The 24438-nt window shown below is 40.7% G+C and overlaps 1 protein-coding gene across 2 annotated transcripts in view; it reads left to right on the top strand.

The window, feature by feature from the left end:
- The window catches only part of LOC126416700 (phosphatidylinositol phosphatase PTPRQ-like), a 179519-nt gene that overhangs the window by 45663 nt on the left and 109418 nt on the right, over positions 1–24438 (top strand). For both annotated transcript variants that reach the window (XM_050084508.1, XM_050084507.1), the window contains exon 5: positions 14049–14238. In XM_050084508.1, the coding sequence (XP_049940465.1) occupies positions 14049–14238 (190 nt within the window). The remainder of the gene's footprint in view (positions 1–14048; positions 14239–24438) is intronic.

Genomic DNA, 24438 nt, shown 5'->3' with positions numbered 1-24438 from the left:
AGAGTGTGATTGTGAAGTTATTGTCTGGACACGTTTAACAGGGCTAGGGAAAATAAAGCTAATTGTGGGGTGTTATTATCGGCCACCAGGTTCCACCGTGACCGTCCTAGAATCATTCAAAGGGAGTCTACATTCTGTATCGCGGAAGTACCCGGATCATGCTATATTAGTCGGAGGCGATTTCAACCTACCTAGCATAGACTGGGATGTCTATGGATTCATTACAGGTTGTACAGACAAGCCATCGCGTGAATTACTTTTGAACACATTATCCGAAAACTGTCCTGAGCAGCTAAATCGACAGCCAACACGTAATGGAAATATTTTAGATCTGGTAGCCACGAACAGACCAGACCTCATCGACGGTGTCAGTGTTGAGACAGGGATTAGTCATCATGATATTGTCATTACGACTATGGTTACGAAAGTTAAACAGTCGGTCAAGAAGGCTAGGAGAGTATTCTTACTAGAAAGAGCAGATAAGCAGTTGTTAGCATTCCACTTAGTAAATGAATCGACTTCCGGTACGATAGACGTGGAAGAATTATGGGCAAATTTTAAACACATTGTAAATCACGCATTGGACAAGTATGTGCCGAAAAAGTAGGTTACGGACGGAAAAGACCCACCGTGGTTTAACAGCGCAATTCGGAGAATGCTCAGGAAGCAAAGACAGTTGCACTCGCGGTACAAGAAAGATCGGGAGAATGAGGACAGGCAAAAGTTAGTAGAGATTCGTGCTGCTGTAAAAAGAGCGAAGCGCGAAGCATTCAACCACAACCACCGTCATACCTTGGCAAAAGATCTTGCTGAAGACCCTAGGAAATTCTGGTCTTAGGTATAATCGGTAAGCGGGTCGAAGGCTTCTATCCAGTCGCTCACTGATCAGTCTGACCTGGCAACGGAAGACAGCAAAACGAAAGCTGCAATTTTGAATTTAGCATTTGCGAAATCTTTCACGCAGGAGGATCGTACAAACATACCGCCGTTTGAGTCTCGTACAGATTCCCGTATGGAGGAGATAGTGATAGACATCCATGGGGTTGTGAAGCAGCTGAATGGATTGAAAACAAATAAATCTCCAGGTCCTGATGGGATTCCAATTCGGTTTTACAGAGAGTACTCTACTGCATTGGCTCCTTACTTAGCTTGCATTTATCGCGAATCTCTTGTCCAACGTAAAGTCCCGAGCGACTGGAAAAAAGCGCAGGTGACGCCTGTATATAAGAAGGGTAGCGAGACGGATCCTCAAAATTACAGACCAATATCCTTAACATCGGTTTGTTGCAGGATTCTCAAACATATTCTTAGTTCGAATATAATGAATTTCCTTCAGACAGAGAAGTTGCTGTCCATGGATCAGCACGGCTTTAGAAAGCATCGCTCCTGCGAAACGCAACTCGCCATTTTTTCATAAGATGTCTTGCGAACCATGGATGAAGGGTATCAGACGGATGACATATTCCTTGACTTCCGGAAAGCGTTTGACTCGGTGCCCCACTGCAGACTCCTAACTAAGGTACGAGCATATGGGATTGGTACCCAAATATGTGAGTGGTTCGAAGACTTCTTAAGTAATAGAACCCAGTATGTTGTCCTCGATGGCGAGTGTTCATCGGAGGCGAGGGTATCATCTGGAGTGCCCCAGGGATGTGTGGTAGGTCCGCTGTTGTTTTCTATCTACATAAATGATCTTTTGGATAGGGTGGATAGCAATGTGCGGCTGTTTGCTGATGATGCTGTGGTGTACGGGAAGCTGTCGTCTTTGAGTGACTGTAGGAGGATACGAGATGAGTTGGACAGGATTTGTGATTGGTGTAAAGAATGGCAGCTAACTCTAAATATAGATAAATGTAAATTAATGCAGATGAATAGGAAAAAGAATCCTGGAATGTTTGAATACTCCATTAGTAGTGTAGCGCTTGACACAGTCACGTCGATTAAACATTTGGGCGTAACATTGCAGAGCGATATGAAGTGGGACAAGCATGTAATGGCAGTTGTGGGGAAGGCGGATAGTCGTCTTCGGTTCATTGGTAGAATTTTGGGAAGATGTGGTTTATCTGTAAAGGAGACCGCTTATAAAACACTAATACGACCTATTCTTGAGTACTGCTCGAGCGTCTGGGATCCCTATCAGGTCGGATTGAGGGAGGACATAGAAGCAATTCAGAGGCGGGCTGCTAGATTTGTTACTGGTACGTTTGATCATCACGCGAGTGTTACGGAAATACTTCAGGAAGTCGGGTGGGAGTCTCTAGAGGAAAGGACGCGTTCTTTTCGAGAATCGCTACTGAGGAAATTTAGAGAACCAGCATTTGAGGTTGACTGCAGTACAATTTTACTGCCGCCAACTTACATTTCACGGAAAGACCACAAAGATAAGATAAGAGAGATTAGGGCTCGTACAGAGACATATACGCAGTCATTTTTCCTCGTTCCGTTTGGGAGTGGAACAGGGAGAGAAGATGATAGTTGTGGTACGAGGTACCCTCCGCCACGCACCGTATGGTGGATTGCGGAGTATGTATGTAACTGTAGAAGAAATACACGTTGATGAAATATCAACTATACTGAGGACAACACAGCACGAAAGTTTGTGTTGTACAAAGAATTTTATTGTAACCTCAACGACTGCCAATGGGGTCACCGATTAGTGGCCTCCTAACAACGTATTCATGATCAAATAAGAGAACAAGATCATCAGACACGTAATAAAACAAAACAAAAAAAAATGCAAACACTGGTTCGTTAACAACATGACATGTGTGACTGAAGAGCCACACACAAGCATCAAACAGCTCCACATTAGATACAGAAATGCAGCGTATACTAAAGTTTTAGGGATTTCACCATAAATAACAGCACCCATGCCTTCACAGTATTCAGGAAACTGACTGCCACAAGCACCACCATTCACAATCTGTCGAACCACTCACTGGTACACAAGCAAGCAAGCTTCTAATCCATGCTCTACAGGTTAAACAAAACATGAATAAGCAAGCTGACCTACGCACAGGAGGTAAACACTATAAAACAAATTGCAGTGGAAAACAGTTTTGATGCCCATCTGACAGACAAAAACAACAAACAAACATGTAAATGGAAAAGCAATGGCGAGGCCACATACATACAAGAACATAGACAACACAGATGAACATAACACACAAACATTTACCACGTGCAAGACACAACAGAGCAACAACACAAACACAAAATTAAATTATACATTCTCAGCTACAGTAACAATATTATTCAGAGAACAGGCAGTATATTAAAAAAATCGCAGACAGACAATAGAACACAGAAAAAGCTCAGAACAAAGGAAACAGCCACAGATAAATTCAGCATGTCAGGCACATAAAAACTCACATGCAACACTTATCAGTCAGTGTACATAGGACAAACAGACAGGAACTTTATAACGACATGTTAAGAACACTTCAAAGATCTAAAATGTAAGATCTCCAATAGCACATTCGTTGACTACTTATTAGCCCACAACCACAACCTAACTACACTAGAAAGATTAGAAAATACTAAAACCCATCCACATAGACAATAGAACACAGGAAAAAGCTCAGAACGAAGGAAACAGCCACAGATAAATTCAGCATCTCAGGCACATAAGAGCTCACATGCAACACTTATCAGTCAGTGTACATAGGACAAACAGAGAGCAACTTTATAACGACATATTTAGAGCACCTCAAAGATCTAAAATGTAAGAGCTCCTGCAGCACATTCGTTGAACACCTATTAGCTCACAACCACAACCTAACTACACTAGAAAGATTAGAAAATACTAAAATCCATCCACATTGTATACCACAAACTAACACAAGGAAAACTCCAGATACAGAGGGCAATAGGCGAAGGAGAACAGACTGTAAATGAATACACTACAGTCTGCAGACACACTGTTTATCACATTAAATGAAATTTACAGAAAAGACAACACAAACAGCTTAAAGAAGCACACACACACACACAGAGACACAGACACACACACACACACACACACACACACACACACACACACACACACACACACAGGAAAAGAGAGATAGAAAGTAAACAGAATTCAAATGCTTCGTCAACTTACTTCAGAAGTAGTGAACGCCGATTGGGATGGGGCACAGAATACCAACATTTACTCTGTGTTTTGGTGAGGGGAAAAGTGTTCATTGCACATAAAATTCTACAGAATATGTGCAGTATTTGTATATGGTTCTCAACAACTCACGCAAACGAAAAAGGAAAAGTATCTGCGAACGCAAACTATAATTGGAAAGACAGGTTGTTTCAAAAAGAACATACGTGATTCGAATGCATATATTTATTAAACTTTAAGACATATGAATATGAAACCTCACATACATATTTAGACCCTCTCAAGTTCAGATTACAGATGTTCAATATGTCCTCCATCAGCGACGCGAACAATACCACATCGATACTCAAACTCCTCTCATACTCGGGCAAGCACGTCCTTCGTCACTGGTGTTTTGGCAGTACGGATCTGGTTCTTCAACTCTTCCCGATTCTGTGGGAGTGGCGGTACATAAACGTTGTCTTTTAACGAAACCCCACAGGAAGACGTCAGAGGGTGTCAAATCTGGTGAAAGTGGAGCCCAGCTGAGACACGCTAAGTTGCCAGCTCCTTTGCGACCAATCCAACGGTTCGATAGAGTTTCATTCAGATATTCACGCACTTGGCAACTCCACTAAGAGGGTGCCTCCTCTTGTTGAAAAATGGAGATGTCTTCGTGCAGAATCGGAAACAACCAGTTTTGTAACATAGCGAGACACTGTTGAGCGTTAACCGTGTTTCCATCAAAGAAGAATGGGCCATAAACAGATAATCGAGATACCGCACAAAACACACTGACTTTGGGCGAATCTCGTACATGTTCAATGGCTGATAGGCGCCAAATTCGTACATTGTGTTTGTTTACCTGACCACTAACATGGAAAGTCGCTTCATCACTGAACACAATGTGTTGTGCGAAAGTGCTGTCATTGTGAACAGCATCAAGAATCCCGTTACAAAGTGCCACGCGTTTGCGCTTGTCATCAGGACGCAGAGCTTGTAACAGCTGTAAAGGCTTCATAACTAACCGACCTCTCAAAGCACGCCAAATTGTTGTTGTGGGCAGTTGTAACTCCCGACTGGCACGGCGAGTTCATTTTGAAGGACTACGTCCAAAAGCAGTTTGAATTCATGCAACATTTTGTTCAGGAACACGAGGGAGGCCATACACATCCTGCATCTAGAAACTATCGATACCATCTGCGAATGTTCCACCCATTCGGAGGATCAATTTGGTACCTCAACCTGAAACATCTTTCCACTGTAATCACGCAGTTGCACTCTAGAACACAAAACGATTTCTGCTGCGGAGTAGCCATTTTAAACATATGACTGTTACCAAGCAAAACACAAGCCAACTGATATCTATTCGCTATTAATACAGACTAGCCTATGTAATCGTTTCTCCAGTAGCCGAGGCGCAGCGACCGATAGTTTGGATAAAATATTACTTTGTAATAAGTATATTATTTCTGAAACACCCTGTATATGCACGAAATAACGTGACAGAGTAAATAACGTTTAAATATAAAGTTTGGAAATTTGTGGTAAGTTTCTATGGGACCAAACTGCAGAGGTCACTGGCCCGTAGGCTTACACACAACTTAATCTAACTTAAACTAACTTACGCTAAGGACAATACACACCCCCATGCTCGAGGGAGGACTCGAACCTCCGACGGGGGAAGACTACGCGACTACCTCACGCGGCTCTAAACATAAAGTGGTAGCTCACCAACAAAATGACATCAACAGCGACTGGTTGCAGGTGACAAATTACGAGTAAGGGTAATGAACAAATGGTCATGCATAAACATGTAAAGTAAAGGGTGCGTAAGGACGAAAACAAGCGAAAATTGCCAGTAGGACTAATTTTCGTGGATTAATTATCACTTGAAATATGTCAACCTTTCACAGATTTGAATGGAGAAGTTAGCACAGAGGTGCTGAAACCTGTTTGTGTCACAGGAAGAAACAGTGTTTTGGATAACAGACGGACGTTATGTCCAATAATATGCGTTTTATGTACATTCATAATGAAGATTTGTATGGTATGTATGGTTGTCATCAAATCACAATAGGTGGTTTTGTCAGAGGACTCAAAGAAAAAGTCAGTTAATTGTGTCTCGTGGCGATTTAAATCGGAGTTAACACTGAAGTGAAGCGATTTGTATTCGCTGGCAAACTGGGCAGGAAATTAAGCAGACAGGAGAAAAAAGTGAGCAACATGTAAAGTGATCGGTCAAGAGGGGTAATGAAGCACAAACCTTAATAGGGTGGAATGTCAGCTGCATCACAGCCAGGGAAACAGCAGATTCCAAGTTGGGCAGTCAAGTGCTACAGAAAGTAGAATCTCTGTATGACAAGACATCCCCTTGGACTAGCAAATGAGGGTTTGCCACAGAAAGGCTTTAGTTATAATAACGGTAGGGATATACTAGAAAATCGTGTATTCAAAACAGTATGCAGATTGAGGGATACACGGAGCATTTAGAAGCCAAAGATGGAGGTTTCGGAAAAGCTCAGTTATGTCACGATTTTTTGCAATTTTACAGTTGAAAATTCATCATTTCTGTTCTGTGTGGGATAGCGTAGCAGTAGCCGACTCAGATATCTGTACGTTATTTTCTATGTGTGGGCCTGGAGGAAGATAGGTGAAATGGAACAGAACGGTCAACAACGTCACAACATGCTTTCATCTCGAAACAAACATTTCATCTAAGCAAGGTAGCGTGATAACTCTGCTGCTGAAAGTTGTGGATGCAGCAAAAGAAGGATATGTGTAGTTACGATATGACAACAAACCATGTGCCAAACACCGAAACGTATGTGCAATTAAACGAGTTACAACTGTAATAAAGAGGGTCATTTTGCTACTGAATCTCCTAACGAATCATTTCACAGAAGTCCAAGGAGGATCTTTGTTGGATATGAATAGGATTCATCCAGCTAAAGAATCTATTTGTCAGAGATGCTGTTTCCTCATGAAAGGACTGAATGCAGAGGAGAACCCACTAAAGTCAAAACTTTGAAAAAGAAAAAGATAACGAAATCATGTTTGCTGAAGAATATGTTTTGTCTCAAGATGTTTATCAAGACTGAACTCTATAATCTGTTTACGGCACTCAAAATATAATCTCATGACCGAAACTATCTCATAATCGAAACGTTGGGCGCCTATGAGATATGCAGGCTATGAACTGTATCTTGTGCAATGCGATAATAATGCAATCTTCAGAGTGATAAGAAAAGTTGAAGCAACACCTGTTTCAGTAGCCTGCAACATGAAAACTGTCGTAAAGCAATGCCTGATGAATACCATTCCATAATAAAGTTGAAAAGTTGAATACCTGTGCGTCTTCTAAAGAATGTAACACGTCTCGAAAACAGAGTGGGCCAGGACAAAGGTCTAGGCTGTTGAGAAACGAATCAGCTGGACTCTTTCCCTGTATCTCAGGTTCAAATAAAACCAAAATTATAACTTTTGATGTTAAAACAAGATTTTTATACATTGACCTGCAGGAAGAAATTACGTGAATCTACGTGGTGGATTCAACTACAGTACAAAGAGAGTTTGTAGTTTAAAGATGAGTTTATATAGCGTAAAGAGAGCTCCAAAAAGTGAAATGAGAATTGCTTATATTTTCTGATGACCTTGCCATATGTAAATCACTATGATCATTACCCTTGTATCTATTACAATGAGAGAGAAGTTCAGTATACAATTGTTTGATGACGATGGACTAGTGAGAGCCGGTCAGACGTTATTATCGAAGTTTCGAAGAAACTGAACAAAAACTTAAGTATAGCATTTAATAGCATGCTTACGAATCAGATGTCATATTTCAGAATGGAAACTTAAATAAGTTCATAGAACATTTTTGTAATCGAATTAAATGGACGACGAGCATCGGAAACAACTGAATCTTGTCAAAAAGATAGAGGCAGCCTATGTCTTGCACTAACATTTCGTCTGATTATCAGTTTCCTGTTAATTACTTATGAAGGTTTTGGAATAAAGCAGTGGCGAGTCACCGGAAAATTTGGAAGCATATTTTTCGCTATCTAAAATGAACTAAAATATTTGATGTACTCTTTGACAGAGGCTTCACACAGCTTGGCTAATCTGATTCGACTTAAATGCACTAAAAATTCTGGTATATTCCTTGATGAAGACTCAAAACAGCTTGCCTAAGCCGATTCAATATCTAAGCAGAAACCTTATTCTGATGTAGAAGAGGGCCTAGAGACAATATTATGATAAGGATAATAAGTAAATGATATGGTGTCAACGCAGTTATCAACAGGCAATGCGGACCATGTCTCACTGCCTGGTACATGTGAAGGCATCACCTCTTGGCGACTTCGATAAGTGAAGCAGGGGATTGCGCTGCTACTTCTTTGAGTGGTGATATCTGTTCTAGCCGACGTCTTGGAGAGGAGATTCGAATTTCAGGTTCGACCTAACAACAAAAATTCTGCATTGACATCCAAGGTGTCAAACAAAGATTGGAGAATAACTGCGAAATAAAAATAGTGAGAGGCAAGAAACATAATCAAGTTGTAAGGAAGCTAGATCAGCAACAAATTGGAAAGTCTTTCAGATTAAAACATGGTGGTGGTTCAAGTCAGCTTACTGATAAACAATTGAAAATAGTTACCCACAAATTTTTGAAGAAATAAGTTTATTAATATGTAGCATGCATAATGTTCATATGGTTATTCTAGTTGTCTCACAACACTGTAGTAACTAATTTTTGGTTCACTACATTTTCAGTCCGATTAAATATGCTGCATGAAAAAGTACTCAAGTCGTGTTTTCTGTTAAAATGGTGTGAATAGTTCCTCATCATTAAATAATCAAATCCAGTTAAAACCTGCAAGTAATCTTTCGTACGAACATAATTTTCACTAGGTTATGGACCCTTCATATTTCAGTCAGTCTTTTTAAATTCGGCAAGTTATCTTTTTGGGAATGTCACAAATTAATACCAAAAATATAAAAACTTTCTGAATTTGAAATCGGCACACAATACACAAGGAATATGAAACGAATGTCTGCATTTACAACCAGTACACAGTGTAGAGGAAACCCTGGAACAATATCTACATTAGCTGCTGGTAAAAATGTCAGAAGGATGTCTGCATGTACCACCAACTCACAGTGTAGAAGAGACGTGAAGAAAACCTGTATTTACCTCCAGAACACATTGTACAAGAAATATTAGACAAAACAAGTAGACAAATACCAGAGAAGACTCCTGAATTCAGAGTAATGAAGAAAATACAAGCTTTCATGCTGATTTTATTTGTTGGCTGATCCATGACATAAGAAATGGAAATAATGGAGTCTTCGCAGGCAACCAGCGCACAACATACATTATGCAGTAATACAATCGATAATTACCGCCGAGAAATAGAGAGAAAACCATTTGGTATATCATCAGAAGGTGTAGTCAGTCACTACGAAGTTTGCAGATATTGAACTGCTACATACAACTGACTTGAGTAACTGAAGTATCGTATGTATTATTGCAAAGTAAAGCCAGACCATACTGATTACATGAACACATTGTTTACTTGTGTCTACCACGATACATGATAGCTACAAATTATTGTGAAAAGATCATAATGTACATAAAGTGCACTACATTTGTTAAACAGATATTTATGGTATAGAAGAATGAACCAGTTAAGTTATTTAAACAAAGACATGGATTTCGAAAGAGCTGCTATCGAAATTCTAAATATCGAAATAATTATTACTTGCCTTTATCAATCCCTAAGTGGCAACATCAAAGTATTTCTGAATAATCTTAAAATTTTCTTAAATGAATTTCATTGAAACTAGAATGTTCTATGTCTTTGGGGAACTTTAATGTCGGTATTAAAACAAAAAGCAAAGTTTGACAACTAATCCAAAGCCCTGTACCTCAGAATTTTTCTCCATTTAAACCACAACAAGAAATATACAATTGCTGTAAGGGATTACAGCAACAATACAAAAACCTGCTCCTGTTTACTATCAGCACAAAAAATGGGAAGCATATGAAACAGATGATAATGGCGGAACATGAGATATTTTTAAATACATCCTGCTACTACTTCTATATTACTTTTCTTCTAAAACTGAAACATACTAAACAAAAGAATCTAAAAGCAAATTACAGGTAAGAACAGGTATCAACGTTGCATGTGAAAGGAAATGATTGCTGATGAAGTACTATACAGCTATTCACCTTACCTGTTTGCAAGAGAGGGACATAAGGAAATATGTCAAACCACAGAGCAATTATCACATAATGCAACTGAATGGCCAGTGACAATGAAGAAGTAACATTAATAAATAAAGAGCATGCAGAGTGGCATGTCAAAGGACATGAAATAAATCAACTGTCTCTTGAATATGAGAATACAACTCTCATACCCAACAACTCCAGAATCACTTACCCACAACATGTTGCAAAAGTAATCAGTGGTTACTGTACATGAAATATGGGCAAGAAGTTACTATGAAGCATCAATAAACGCGACGCAATACATAAAGTAATATAAAATCTTTCCCAGTTTGTTTCGTCGACTATAAAAAGAGTTTTACTGTATGAGACATAAAAAGAAGGTCGAGATTTTGAGGTCAGTTGGTAATGGTCAAAACGATTTACACATCACGTTGCTGTACTAGAATCAAGCTGCCGTTACAAAAACTAACCAAGGCACATCTGAAGCAGCTACAGTTAGTAATGGCGTTTGTCACGCTTCTGTAATATCCTCTCTCTCCTTTTTAACACATTCTCTGAAGTAATTTTCAGATAAGTATTGGTGGAAGAAATAAAAAGGATCATTACAAATAGAAAGAAAATTAACAGCATTAGATACAAGTCTTACCTCATCCAAAATATGTTCAGGCTACAACTGACAGACAGCAAACAAAAAGTAGCACCAGAACACCTTGAACAAGAGAATTTCAGAAGTTTCTACACGTATTATTGCGATATTTCACCAGGTCAATACTATGACCAACCTTCCTTCTTATACACAAAAAAGATTTAACATTAACATGTCACACTTCCAGTACAGTGTTTGCAGATGGTACAAGTATCCTCCATTGCAGAAAACATTAATCATGAGCTTCAAGAGGACAGAAATGAGAATACATTGGAGTTGCATAGAATTAACCTGACAATCAGTACGTAAATCTTCTTCCTGAACTTACATTTTTAACCATGATACATGATCTTCATTACTGATGCGACGGGGAGACTTTTATCTGTTCAAGTGGAATAAATGTGGTAGTTTTGGCGGAAGAGGAATATTATCAAGAAAATCGCTAATGTTGAACATGTATTTCACTGGGAGTCATACCATGTCTGAAGACATTCTACTTACCTTTAAGATTCTTTACACTATGTTGAACAAATTTTTAAATACAATAATTTAAAACATCTTGTTTCTTGTAATAATCACCAAAGACTGCTTAATTAAAATAATGTGTTCAGAATTCCTCTAGGCTCTTCTTTGTGTGTTGCATTCCTCCCAATATTTTCTTCCATCAAAACATTATCAGCTTCTATAAATTTTAATAAAAATTTCTTCTGTGTTACCTAGTTTCGTTAACAAAACTGTGGATAAATTGGTTAATCGAAATCTCTCTCCTGCAAGATTCGAGAAGATCGTATTGTGTAAATGAATATTTAACGAAAATACTATTATGACATGTGATGTTATTTTCTGCTAAATCTACCGAATGTACATACAGTTATTTCAACGGCGACATACTTTATAGCACAAAATTGTTCATGTAATTCCTCAGTTTTGTTCTTTGGTATGTATCAATGTGATGATGAAAATATTCCTCTAACAGTGGTAGACTAAAACCATCTTTTTAAGAAAACTGAATAAATAGTATCAATTTTTTCTTAAATTAGCAGTTTCTGTAGATATTTATTCTTTGTAAACATATATACTATACAGCACTACACCACAAGATTAGTGAAATTAAAGTGTATGGACATAGTTTTTAACATATGCCTGTTGTTTGTTAATGCATACGTTGAGTCATTCTCTGAAAGTGGTCCTTTATAATAGAAACTATAGAACATGATGAATGAAAGAAAAAAATAATTCTGATAGATTATACGAGTATTACCCGTCACACCTAGATAACTTCATATGGCTGTAACAATTCATATTTCGATTTAATGTTTGTATCAACTGCAAATGCGTTTCTTAACTCTGATTGCGTTAAGGGGACCACACCGTGGTTCAGGTTGAAAAAAATCGATTATCGGTTTTCACCATGTTTCGATAGATTAAGGTTTTATTGAAGTACTCTGAAAAGGATTTTGCTGAAAAATTTTTTTTCAAGGTTTTAAAGAGTATTTTCCTACCACATGTGTTTATGTGGTGTTTAAAGAGTATTTTCCTACCACATGTGTTTATGTGCCACGCCCACTTTTCTATCGCCCACTTTTCTGCATATGTTTTAGATCTTTATATCCCCTACATTGCACGTTAGGGACTTTTTTTTAATCCTGAGTATGTTGGCTATCCTTGGAATGCAACGGTCGGTATTCTTTTGTTTATGCTGTTTGTAAACAACACGCTTTCAAACATGCAGTTAGTATTGTTCTAGTGTGATTGCGAGTAGTTGTTACAGAAAACTTGCAGGTATAATATGGGCAGGCAATTAGGAGAAACAAAGAAAATATGGAGGCAATGAAGAGAGATGTTTGGGCCATATCCTTCCATAGTTCCTCTACTGATGATAAGACATGTCCTGGATTGTGACCATCAGGAGAAAATTCATGGTGCAAATACAATAGGGCTCTGGCAACTGGAGAATCTTATTCCCACCAGCATTCTGTTCCTGCTGCTGTTATTACAGCAATTAAACATATTTCCAGAGACTTGACTCATCCTGACCTTCAAATGAAATGTCTGCATGGGCAGACACAGAACCCAAATGAATGTTTCAACAGCATAATTTGGAACTGCTTTCCTAAAACTGTATTTGTAGTCATGCATAGAATGTAACTAGGAGTTTATGATGCTGTTATTACACTGAAGTGTGGTAATATTGGAAAGTGTTGGGTACTGAAAAAGCTGGTAATTAATCCTGGTGAAAATATTATCAATGGGCTGCAACATTGTCATAAAATGAGGATAGCCAATGCAGACAGTTCTGCATCTAATATGGCAAAGAAACCAAGACAAACATCCAGGAAGGTGAAAAAGAAGCTGGAAGACATGCTAGAGGCCCAAGAAGGGCCATTGTATGCAGAAGGACAATTTTAATCAACTGTAAGTAACAAATTTCAAAAGTTTTTTCTTTTAAGTTAATTTCTTGCAAACTAAAATTTTCAGTACATATTGCCCATTATATCAGAAACTATTAGAGATAAATGAATGAAATTTTCAGGCACTCTGCGCAACATAAAAAGCCACCTCTGGTACTACACTAATTAATTCCCCCATTTGGGAGTTCACAAAAAATATTTTCTGCAGAAAAAACTTATTACATATTAAAAAAGTATTTCTTAAAAACTATAAAATGGATACAGTAGATTTGAGTACAGTTGACTCTATTAGCATCTTGTAACATACAGTAAAAGTATTAAGGTCCTGTATCAAATAGTTTTTTTCGGAAATGGGTCAAATACTTGCCTAAATTAACATAGGTTAGATAGACAGGGTGTGGTCCCTTTAAGAGGCGTCACTATCATCTGCAGGTTCAGAATACACTACAACACTTACTCCTGACCAAATTCCGCATTTTTACATGAACTGTGGTTTGAAACCAGATGGAAAACATTGATTTTCTGTTGAAATATAATATAAACATTGTTAATTTTTAAAGTTAACTTAGCATCAGGGAGTAAAACATTTGTTCAATCTGCATTAATAGCCTTCCATTGTACAATTTTAAGTGTAACAAGTTTTCTTTTAACTTTTTTCAGTGTGTTTATTTCCTGGCATGTGAAGATGTCAACTGTGACACATCATCTGGTGATACTGAAGTATCAACAACTGCAGTGGTACTTGATCACCTACACTCACATGCCCTGTACCAGATAGAAATAACATCAGTGTCTGTTACTGGCCTCACAGCAGGAAGTCGTATAATCAATGCTGTAACAGCACATACAGGTATGAAGATATTTGCCTTTTAAATATTGTTAAATGTGGGATAAATACAATTAGAGTAGCGTGATTCATATGCCTTTAACAAAAAAATTTTAAATTTTATATTTATTACTTGACATGTGTCATGCATTACAGCTTTGGTGTTCACATCTTATAATATTAGAGAACTGCGTGCAAATATTTACATTCATAGTATAAAAAGCATAACAGAGGTAACTTTTCATTGTTACACTGTAACAACTACAAACTTTTTGAATAATCAGGGAAACAGAAATGGATATATAAAAAATCGGAGTAAACACAACTCACAGATGTTTGCAGAGCCAGGGCTATGAGGTGACTTGGGTGCAGGGGTGGGGGGAGCGGCGAGAGTAGGAGGGGAACAGGGGTGCTGGTGCAGCACTCACGGGGCAAACCTGTTGTTCCCGTTTGATAGACAGGTACTTAACCTATTGTTCTGTTAACAGGATCCTTCCTTTTTATTGACAGGCACTTAACCTGTTGTCCTCCCACCCCTTCCCACTCCTCTCAACCTCAGAAAACCTCCAACCCACCCCCTCTGCCTCACTGCTACAGGTACAATCTCCGGTCTGATTTATTGAAATAGCCCCTCTCACTCTTATCAGTTTGACTGATTATTTAATTAAACTGATCAATTAATTAACCTCTCCCCCTCTGGTAAACACCTCTCCCCTCCCACCCTCCCTCCAGGCATTTGGCGGGAAAAAAGACTCAGTTGATCGGTCATTTGGAGGGAAAGAGATTGCTGTGTATGGAATATTGTTTGAACAATTTAGACAATGTGTCGAATATTGTTTATTTAAACAATTTAACAGATTCAAGGCAGTGTACGCAATATATGGAAATTGGTGGAGAGGAAGGATCTCATAACAGGATATTCAAGGGTATAAAGTTAATTTATAAAAAATTCAGTTTGTTGGACTGGATTGCTCTTGCTCATCATTCTCTTCTGTTTGGAAACATGTAACTCTTGTAAGATGAAATTACTTAGGGGCAAACATGTTGCATAACTTAATGTTCAGCACTGTACTGTGGGTGTCTTAACCTAATACTGTAGAACAAAAGAAAACTGGTATTTTTCATATATTATTTTAATGTTTAGCCCTTTGTCAGCACTTAACCTATTGTTCTGCTAAGTGGTTTTCCCCAGTTGCTTAACCTATTGTACCGCCTTTGATACCAAATTAAGTAATTAGTTATGTCCTCCCACCATTTTCTGGTACATTTTACGAAATTCATTTGCTTTTGAACTCCATTTCTGGGGCTTTCTTCTTTGTCTCCCACCCCCTTAAACTAATGTACTGTGTTTTACATAAAAATTATGCAAATTAACCTATTGTTCTGGAATGATCCTGTTTTCTGCTCCATGTCACCCACTCACACACACCATCCCCTTAACTACTGTACCGCTAACACCACATTGATATAAAAAATGTATGCAAATTAATTAAATCTATATTCTTCACATGTGTGGGGTAGTTTATCTTAATTTGCAGCATCCTGTTTGTCAGTGAAATCGCTGGAATACAGTTTAATCAAAAGATTGCTAATAAAAAGCACATTCCGCCACCTGATGCCCAACACCACTGTGTGCACTGGCAGCCCCCACAAAGTGACGATGCGGCTGTCAGCTGCCAAGCAATGCACAGGTGTCCGTACAGGTCCTGGAAGCACGAGGCGGCAGCATCGCTTTCATACTTGGCACATGAGAAATTCATGAGACTGTTCATGATGTCATTCAATTCGAATATAATTTGTTGAAATTCGTTGAAAATGTTGAAACTTGATGAAATTTGTTTAAATTTATTATATACCTACAGCATTAGTGGTTTAGCGCGGTGTTAGCACCACAAGAGGCTGAGATATGGTGTGCTTGTCGGTAGTCGGTGTCGGTAGTCGGTCTTCAATTAGCGAGATGTTGGTGCCAGACGGGGGGGGGGGGAGTTTTAATAGCTGTATTACATGGACTCATTCAGACATTCAGACAAGGGGTGCATGCACAACTGACTGCATGAAGATGAAACCGAGCATTAATGAGTGAACATAAGAAGAGGAAGAATACGGTTCTGCAAATAAATGCATTAAAGATGCATGGATACATCTGTCTCTCATGGAATGGTCTGTCATTTCTGAAACCTACATATAAGTTCCCACCACACAAGAGCCAACTGCCTCCGATCCACCTGAGCAAAGAACTGACCTAGTTCGTGGAATCACCGCTAGAGGTCGTCGCAATACGTCACGTGATCATGCAGTTTAGTCCACAGGAGCACAGCAACAGGATGACGTCACATGTTTTTCTCAGCTGTGCGTCTGCCCCAGCTTCCTCATCCCCCCTCACCCCCCCCCCCCCCCGGTGGTGTGGAGGGGAAAACTGCTAGGAAATGGAATCAGCCTATTCTGGGCTGCTGGAGAGAGGAAGGACTGTACTTTATTCATTTTTGGAACAATTTATTTAGCAATGGATTTCACATAGTTTATTTACTACGCTGGTGCAAAAAAACTGACCCTGATGTGCTTGGGGGTCACAATTAACAATTTACAGACCTGGAAACTACTCGTAAATATTGCATTACGCTGATGTGCAGAGTCGCTAACAACTCGTAAATTACCGAAATAATCCAGTACACGGCATACAGACTGCCATCTACTTGTAGATCACTGAAATAATGCATGCAAACATGTTCACAACTCTTAAACACCCGAAAATGATTCAGTGCACAAACATTCAGTACACATAAAAAACGCAACTTGTCAGCAACTCGAATCCTGATTCTACAGGATGGAAAGCCTAAAAGCACCCCCCTAACACATGGGAACTGTCAACATGTGGGAGAGGAAATTTAGATTAGTGTACTTTACTTATGTTGCTCGGGAAACTGAACCAAATATCCATCCTAATTACATAATTATTCACAAAGTTCGGCCCTAATTACATAGCATAGCTCTACACAAGAACGTCCTAAAATCGCTATATAGAGCAACAACTGACTATACAATACATCTGGTGTTATCCTATCGGAATAAAACAACGCAATACCACTCCAAACTCACGCAAATATCGATCCTAACTACATAATTAATCACAAAGATCGCACTTAATTACACCACTATATGCATAGCGCTACACAAGGACGGCAGTACTCCGCAAAACTGACGATACTGTACAATTGGTGTTATCCTGCTGGAAAAACGTCTCCCAATACCACCCTACAGCTACAAGCTAGGGGGAAAAAGGCTGGGAGCTAAGGTACAATATTTATTCTCTTTGGTGGGAAATACGTTCAGCTGACTAGATGCTGGTGTTGGACAGAAAGGAGTTTAAAAAAAGTGTATTACCAGCAGGCATATAGCATCTTTCGCTGTTTGGCGTCAGAGTTCACTACACACGCCTACAAAAAACCACCTTACTGCCCAGCTAACCGAAGCCAATACACGCTATCACAGCTGATGGAAAAGATGCTTCACAGTTATAATTTCACTTCCAAATTGTCTCAAGGAAAACCAGCGCTCGTATTGAACGGGTCACCATGCATCACATGTACTGGGGATAATTGTCGTCCTAAAAGACTGCAGTTGACTGTGCTTTCTCATCCATGTACAATCATAGGTGTTTCAATTCCTTGCCTGTCCTACCTCCCCTGTGTACCCTACCGTTGCCCTACCGCCTATGGAACGTATCATTTCCAGTCGTCCCAGGGCAACGAGACCATTTGGGATTCGTGCCAAGCATTTGCTTGAGTCCCTTGGTGTGCTGCATGTGGCCCCTCAACGACTGGGTTTTACCCGCCTGCCTCCCTGGTTGCTCCAGAGGCCCAGCGTCCTTTTAGACTTGTCAGAGTACCGGAGGAGCTGCACTCCTGCGTTTGTTTTTACCTCCTTATTTTCCGATATTTTAAACCAGCATCCCGACCATGTACCAGTATTTACGGATGGCTCTAAACAGGGGGACTCTGTTGGTTGGGCTGTTGTTTTCCCTGATCGGGTCGTCAAGTTTCGGCTTCCTGCGGAGTTTAGCATCTTTGATGCCGAATTGTTTGCGATCTTGCGGGCATTGGAGCAGATGAGATGTGTTCCCAGTCTTAAGTTTCTCATCTGGTCTGACTCCCTGAGTGCCCTTCAGACCATGCAACACTTGTACCCAGCGGATACGGTCGTCCAGAACATCCACGATGCCCTACTCTACCTGCAACAGCAGGGGAAGGAGGTTTCTTTCTGCTGGGTGCCGGGGGACGTGGGTATTAGGGGAATCGAACTGGCGGATGTGGCTGCCAAAGATGCATGTTCCCTCCCTCACGTTGTTGAATGTGCCGTCCCCCTCCATGCTGTTACCTCCCTCCTGCGTTTCCGTGTTATGCGTCAGTGGGAAGAGGAGTGGCTGGCAGTCGGTGAAAATAAGCTGCGTCTGGCCAAGGCCACCACGCGGCCATGGCGTACGTCCTTCCAGTCATGCAGGCGGGATGAGGTTCTCCTCACTCGCCTCTGCATCGGGCACAGTCCCTTAACGCACCGTTTTTTACTCCGGCGGGAGGACCCCCCAATCTGCAGTGCTTGTGGCGTCCAGATTACTGTCCGCCACATTTTACTTGACTGTCCTTTATTCTCTGACCAGAGGACGCTGGTTTCCTTGCCACCGGATTTGCCCTCTACTTTGCAAGACGACGTAACGACTGTGGTTAAGGTCTTACGGTTTTGTGTCCTGTCCTATTTGTTGCCTCGGATTTTGGGGAGAGGATTTTAATGTGCTGCTGGGTGACTGGCTCACCCAGCTTTTAGGTAAGAGGTCCGCCAGTCACGATTACCTACTTGTTTCACTTCGATTTCTGTTCTCTTTTCCTTGTGTTTCCTTTGCTTTTTTAGTGCGTTTCTTCTCCTCTTGTTTTGCCTCTGTATGTGAGGATTTGGAACTGCGTCAAGTCTGTGTATTTTAGCCGTTCTCCTTGTTCACTGTCCGTCTTCGTCCCTTCACCGCATGTGTTCCTGTTTCTATGCGTTTGGGCGCTGATGACCACGCTGTTTAGCGCCCGAAAACCTCAAACCACACACACACACACACACACACACACACACACACACACACACACACACACACGCACACACACACTCCATGTACAATCACAAAGTACGGGATGGATCTACTCCGCCTACAGCCACCCGGCCAGTGCTGGCCACTGCCCGCACTCATACAATCGCACTTCGGCAACACAAAAGCAGGTGTAGTTAACTAGGAGATAAAAGGGCGGCTCGCCCCAAATGCATCTTGGTTATCTAAAGTACAGTGCCGCAGCCGCCCCTAATGACTAGGAGGCGCCGCTGTGACAGACTAGACAGGTCCGCTCCAGCAGGGACCAGACGAGAGCCACAGTATTGTAGAGGACTCACCCGCCGTTCTGCGAGGGATTATTTAACATCAACTCGACTCCTATAATAAAGATACTATTAACAATAGGGGAAAAAACCTTCCACGACGATAATAAATGTACTCTTTCCATGAAAAGAGACAGTGTCCAGGTTCATTTCATTTTATGAGCAAAATCGGTATTCTTTTTACTTTCGACTGAGAAACTTATCATGTTTGCCAAGACATTTACGAGTGAACCCGAAAAAGAAATTTGAGGAAACCCATATTTCCACTCATGAATACCGATGTCGGTGATGTAACAGATTCCAAATCACTCCTATGATTTACAAAGTCAAATAAGGTGTTTCTCGTATATAGAGAGCCAGATGCACACACCACAATCGATCTTCTCTCAACTAAATAAAGACGTGAAATGCGAAGAACCAATCAACGGAACAATTTACATGGGATGGAATAATGGCCCAGCGCAAACAGAGGTCCATATTGAATCTTCTCAAATTTCCACTTGATCACGAAAGCTGTCCAACACATACTAAGTATTAGTTCGCTATTCTGCCGTCTAGAGGACTACACAGTTAAGTGAACTACATTCCTGCATTGCAACAGCCCTCTCCATTCAAACGCCCCTGCCGTTAGCCAGAAGTGTGAATCATTCCTGCCACAGGCCACGTATAGAACGAATCATCCTACAAAATCGGCCAAATATATAGTTGATCGCTGTGCTTAGAATTAAATGTTACGATTGCGGTTTCAGTTGAATGACGTTCGACAATGAGTGAAGTTTCGGAAATACGCCCTGCTGACGGCTCTGGAAATAGAAATATCTCCACCATTCTTGTGGTATCGCCGCCAGACACCACACTTGCTAGGTGGTAGCCTTTAAATCGGCCGCGGTCCGCTAGTATACGTCGGACCCGCGTGTCGCCACTGTCAGTGATAGCAGACCGAGCGCCACCACACGGAAGGTCTAGAGAGACGTACTAGCACTCGCCCCAGTTGTACAGCCGACGTAGCTAGCAACAGACACTGACGAAGACTCTCTCAATTGCCGAGAAGATAGTTAGCATAGCCTTCAGCTAAGTCAATTGCTACGACCTAGCAAGGCGCCGTATTCAATTGCTATAATACTTCTGTATCATCAAGAGCGATGTTCTACAATTATGAATTAAAGTTAAGTATTCCAGAAGCTATGTACTTTTCTTTATAGCATTCATTACGTATCCTGTTTCACGCCTCACGCCATCCTGCGTGAGCTTATAGCGTGCATTTCGGCTTCCTCAAACAACACGGTGTTGGCACTTCTGCCGACACTTCAATTCTTATGACTTGACATACTCTCCCCTTTACTATCGCAGTATTTCATGTCAAATCATACCCTCCTTACGACTGGACCTAGTCCAGTGCTTTGCACATGTCAGAACACAAACACATACTGTATAAACCTGATGCTAATGGAGAACCTATAACACATCCCCTACTACTAGTACATTGTCAATAAATTATTGCTGGCGATACGAAATAATACTGACCGAAAATCAACGATTGGTGGTCCTGTCTCATAAGTTTTTCCTGCGAGTGGTACCACTGTGTCTTAGAAAGAGAGGCGTAATCATGTTACAAACCATCAGATGTTGGAAAACACAACCATATTACCATCACAAGCGGTCTTGGTTCTACAGGTGCTTACATTTATCCATGTTAAAAGCTATACTCTTTATAAATCGAGGTACGACATTACCTCTGAACAAGGTAGATTTTTGTCCAGTCAAATACCGTGACACTGAATACAGATGGTGATCGTTGGAGTATATAGTATCAGACAAGCAGTGCGGTTACACGTTGCGGACGGTGCAATAATAAAACTACCCAATTTAGGAAGGGATTCAGCTAAGGAACATGGTACGAAACCGGTATTTCCAAATTTCTCACACCGAAGCCGCTAGATATTTCTCCAGTATTTGTAACGCATTATGTGCAGTGATATATCCACTAGGCTATAGGCGATGGTTGATTGAGAAGGATCACAAACAGTAGATGGCGTGCTCATTGAGGTCGTAAGAAATGTTCAGTAGGTTTACAGATCTCTAGTGCTACGCCATCTGCTAGAAATGCTGCCTGGGATTTGGAATTAAGTCTGCCTATTCAAGCACATATCTGCATGGGATCCTATGAAGAAGTCCTTTAATGATTACGGCCATTAGTGAATCATATTTCTGGCACTCTCATATCTAGAAACGAATCACCTTCCTCGAACCTATCTGCTACAGTAAAATTCCAACCTCGTCTTAGGTAGTCCCTATGCATCTTGCAACTGCTGCCATTTCTGCAGCTTTACGCACGTAGTCGTTCCAGTTTAAGTCAGAACTGAGTAGGAGTCGGAGGAAACTATATCTTCCACCTTCTGCAACCCGTGTAGAAAGAGGCTAAGCTGCGTTACTGCTGCAGGACTGTGTTTTGACCATTCGGTGGAAATGGGAACTGAGAGAAGGACGAGCATTTTTCCTACTGCACTAGGGTGCGTCCCAAAACTACATACAAGTACTACAGATCCACCTCCCTCAGGGCCCATTCACATCTATCGCCCCAACATGCTATCTTCGTTATTATCTACCATCCAACAGAGAAAAATTACGAACTATAAAAGCTCCACTAACTTCATCCGACAGAGGACTCGATAAGAATTTTACCCCATCTCTCTTCTCCCATACACCTAAAACGAATACTGCATGCGTGCCGGCATCGAGCACATGTGACGATACTATTAAATATGCAGGTATTGATCAACTTAATAGACCAGTTTAAAGTTTCAACACCTGTACCGTAGGAGGATGATCGTATCCCCCAGCCTATATTGTAAGTCGCAAGACACGCTTCCTGTGACCCTGTCTCGTTGTTTGCAACATTCTCTTTTCTACTGCAGTACACCTTGTACATCGCCATACATTTGCATGTGTTTATGTTCTCTCTTATCAATACCTTCCAGGTACTGGTTCTAGACTCTGGAATAATACTTTAAAATTGAAAGCGTGGTTGATTTACGTAAAAAATGCTTCTAACTGCGTCCGACTGTAGCTCCATCACACATAAAAATCACCCGTTTGTAGGTCTTCTTAACTGTCTGCTATAACAGTACAACACTTTCAAATCTGTTACTACACATCGAGAAAGAGTGCTAACCTCCTCGAGATGAGAGCATCTTGAGAAATCTTGTGCACTTGGCTGGGGAAGGACACGGCAAGCTCCATGCATTTACGAGATGTGGAATGTAGCGGTCTACTTCTGGGAGGTTGCAGATGAAATTAATAGTGGTGCTGCTGGATGGGCTGGTCAAAAACAGTGTGAGGGGGTCTTTCGGTCTCTAATTTTACCCTACGACCTTGAGAATGCTCTGTGACTCCCATTAGCATAGAGATGGATCGTAAATTAAACACTATCCTCGAGGTGTCAGAAATATGTAGAGTGCTGTCTGGTATACTTAGATGTTGTATGTGTTCGAGAATTAACAATGAATGAACTTACTGCACAGTCATCTATCTACACTCACAATGGTACGCGCAAAGTTGGGAAGGGGTTGTTTAGCTACGATATTGAAATTGGGAAACGTGCTGTCGCATCATTCGTCGGTGTTGAAATTACTGTGAAATTGCTAAAACTGTTCGCACTATCAACTGTGATGCTTATTATTTCAGTACATAGACAGTGTCTTTTCTGTCCCATCCGTCCACTAGTACGCTGTTGGTTAACACATAATGATTGACTGACAACGCTTGTTTGAGTTGGAGAAAGAGTTATGGTGGAGGGATAACACCTTCTGGTGGTGGCTAACATGGAAACAGTATCGCATGCATGACTGCAGTATGAGGAATGAATCGAAATGGGACGCAGAGCCGTCAGCTATTCTGTCACTGTGACAGATGAGTTTAAATGTAGAGCTCGTCAATCACTTTCGGACTGTAGTTTGGTAACTCTCCACAGTGCGGCAAAACTCTTCCAGTTTCCTTATGTTGTAACTGATTTTTATTTAAAATCATCCAGTGTGTGTGGTGTGTTATGGTAGCAGCGATAACAAAGTGATTTACACCACGTGACATCTAGTTGTCTGCGAGAGGCCTTGGATCAGAACGTGTTAATGGAAATTTGGAACCTGGCACAGACCTCGAAGTCATGGTGGAAAAACAAAATGTATGGCGATGTACAAGGTGTACTGCAGCAGAAAAAAGAATGTTGCAAACAACGAGACAGGGCCACAGGAAGCGTCTCTTGCGACTTACAGTATAGGCTGGGGGATACGATCATCCTCCTACAGTACAGGTGATGAAACATTAAACTGGTCTATTAAGTTGATCAATACCTGCATATTTAATAGTATCGTCACATGTGCTCGATGCCGGCACGCATGCAGTATTCGTTTTAGGTGTATGGGAGAAGAGAGATGGGGTAAAATTCTTATCGAGTCCTCTGTCGGATGAAGTTAGCGGAGCTTTTATAGTTCGTAATTTTTCTCTGTTGGATGGTAGATAATAACGAAGATAGCATGTTGGGGCGATAGATGTGAATGGTCCCTGAGGGAGGTGGATCTGTAGTACTTGTATGTAGTTTTGGGACGCACCCTAGTGCAGTAGGAAAAATGCTCGTCCTTCTCTCAGTTCCCATTTCCACCGAATGGTCAAAACACAGTCCTGCAGCAGTAACGCAGCTTAGCCTCTTTCTACACGGGTTGCAGAAGGTGGAAGATATAGTTTCCTCCGACTCCTACTCAGTTCTGACTTAAACTGGAACGACTACGTGCGTAAAGCTGCAGAAATGGCAGCAGTTGCAAG

Source organism: Schistocerca serialis, chromosome 8 (genome assembly GCF_023864345.2).
Source record: "Schistocerca serialis cubense isolate TAMUIC-IGC-003099 chromosome 8, iqSchSeri2.2, whole genome shotgun sequence".
Lineage (NCBI taxonomy): Eukaryota > Metazoa > Arthropoda > Insecta > Orthoptera > Acrididae > Schistocerca > Schistocerca serialis.
Note: the sequence above shows the minus strand (reverse complement) of the source record. Positions and strands in the feature narration are given on the sequence as shown.